The sequence below is a fragment of the Monoraphidium neglectum genome (assembly GCF_000611645.1).
Source record: "Monoraphidium neglectum strain SAG 48.87 unplaced genomic scaffold scaffold00062, whole genome shotgun sequence".
In the NCBI taxonomy this organism is placed as follows: domain Eukaryota; kingdom Viridiplantae; phylum Chlorophyta; class Chlorophyceae; order Sphaeropleales; family Selenastraceae; genus Monoraphidium; species Monoraphidium neglectum.
Window position 1 is genome coordinate 33,059 of NW_014013566.1, and position 774 is coordinate 33,832.

General features: G+C 76.9%; 1 protein-coding gene across 1 annotated transcript in view; it reads right to left on the reverse strand.

The window, feature by feature from the left end:
* Positions 1-774, reverse strand: part of MNEG_0724 (Phenolpthiocerol synthesis polyketide synthase ppsA) — a gene marked incomplete at both ends in the record, with an annotated part of 8,248 nt that overhangs the window by 3,171 nt on the left and 4,303 nt on the right. The window contains one exon of the mRNA XM_014050794.1: positions 146-676. Coding sequence (XP_013906248.1) covers positions 146-676 — 531 coding nt within the window. The remainder of the gene's footprint in view (positions 1-145; positions 677-774) is intronic.

The window sequence follows — 774 nt, forward strand, 5'->3', positions numbered from 1 at the left end:
CCGCCGCGCTGGCGTCCGGCGCTGCGCCTGGTACGGCGGGTTTCTTGCCGGCGCCCTGGTCCCGCGTGCTGCCGCCGTGCAGCCAGGGCATGCGCGGGAACTCCGCGCCCGCGGGGCCGGGCTCCATGAGCGCGGCCCACCGCACCTCCGCCCCGCCCAGCCACACCCGGGCCACCGCCTCAAACGCATCCCGCAGCTCAGAGCCCCTCCCGGGGCCCCGCACCAGCGCCAGCGTCGCGGCGTCGGGCAGCGCGGCGGCCGCGTAGCCCCGCAGCACAGAGCGCGGGCCCAGCTCAATCACCACGTCGCAGCTTGCGGCGCGCAGGCCCGAAAGAGCGGCCTCAAAGTCGACGGGCAGCAGCAGCTGCTGCCACCAGCGCTCGGCAGAGCGGCAGCACGTGCCGTGGGGGCCGCCGTCAGCCTCAACAGCGGCGCAGAACGCCGGTGCAGCGCCGCCAGTGGCGGCCGTCGCTGCCCCTGTCAGTGGCAGAGGGGCCTCTGGCTGTTCTGACCACCCCACCTGCTCCAGCGCCGTGAAGAATGTTCCGCGGACTGCGGCAACGCTGGGCCCGTGGTGGAACGCGCGCGCCCCCGGCAGCTGCCGCGCGCGCAGCCCCGCAGCGCCCGCCGCGGCCGCGAATGCCGCCACCGCGGCCGCGGCGCCCGAGACGGTGAACTGCCCTGGCGCGTTCACGGCGGCGATTGACGCGGCCGCGCCTGTGGCGGCGCTGGTCTCCGCCAGGAGCCGCTCCACATCGGCCCGCGGCCCTGAGA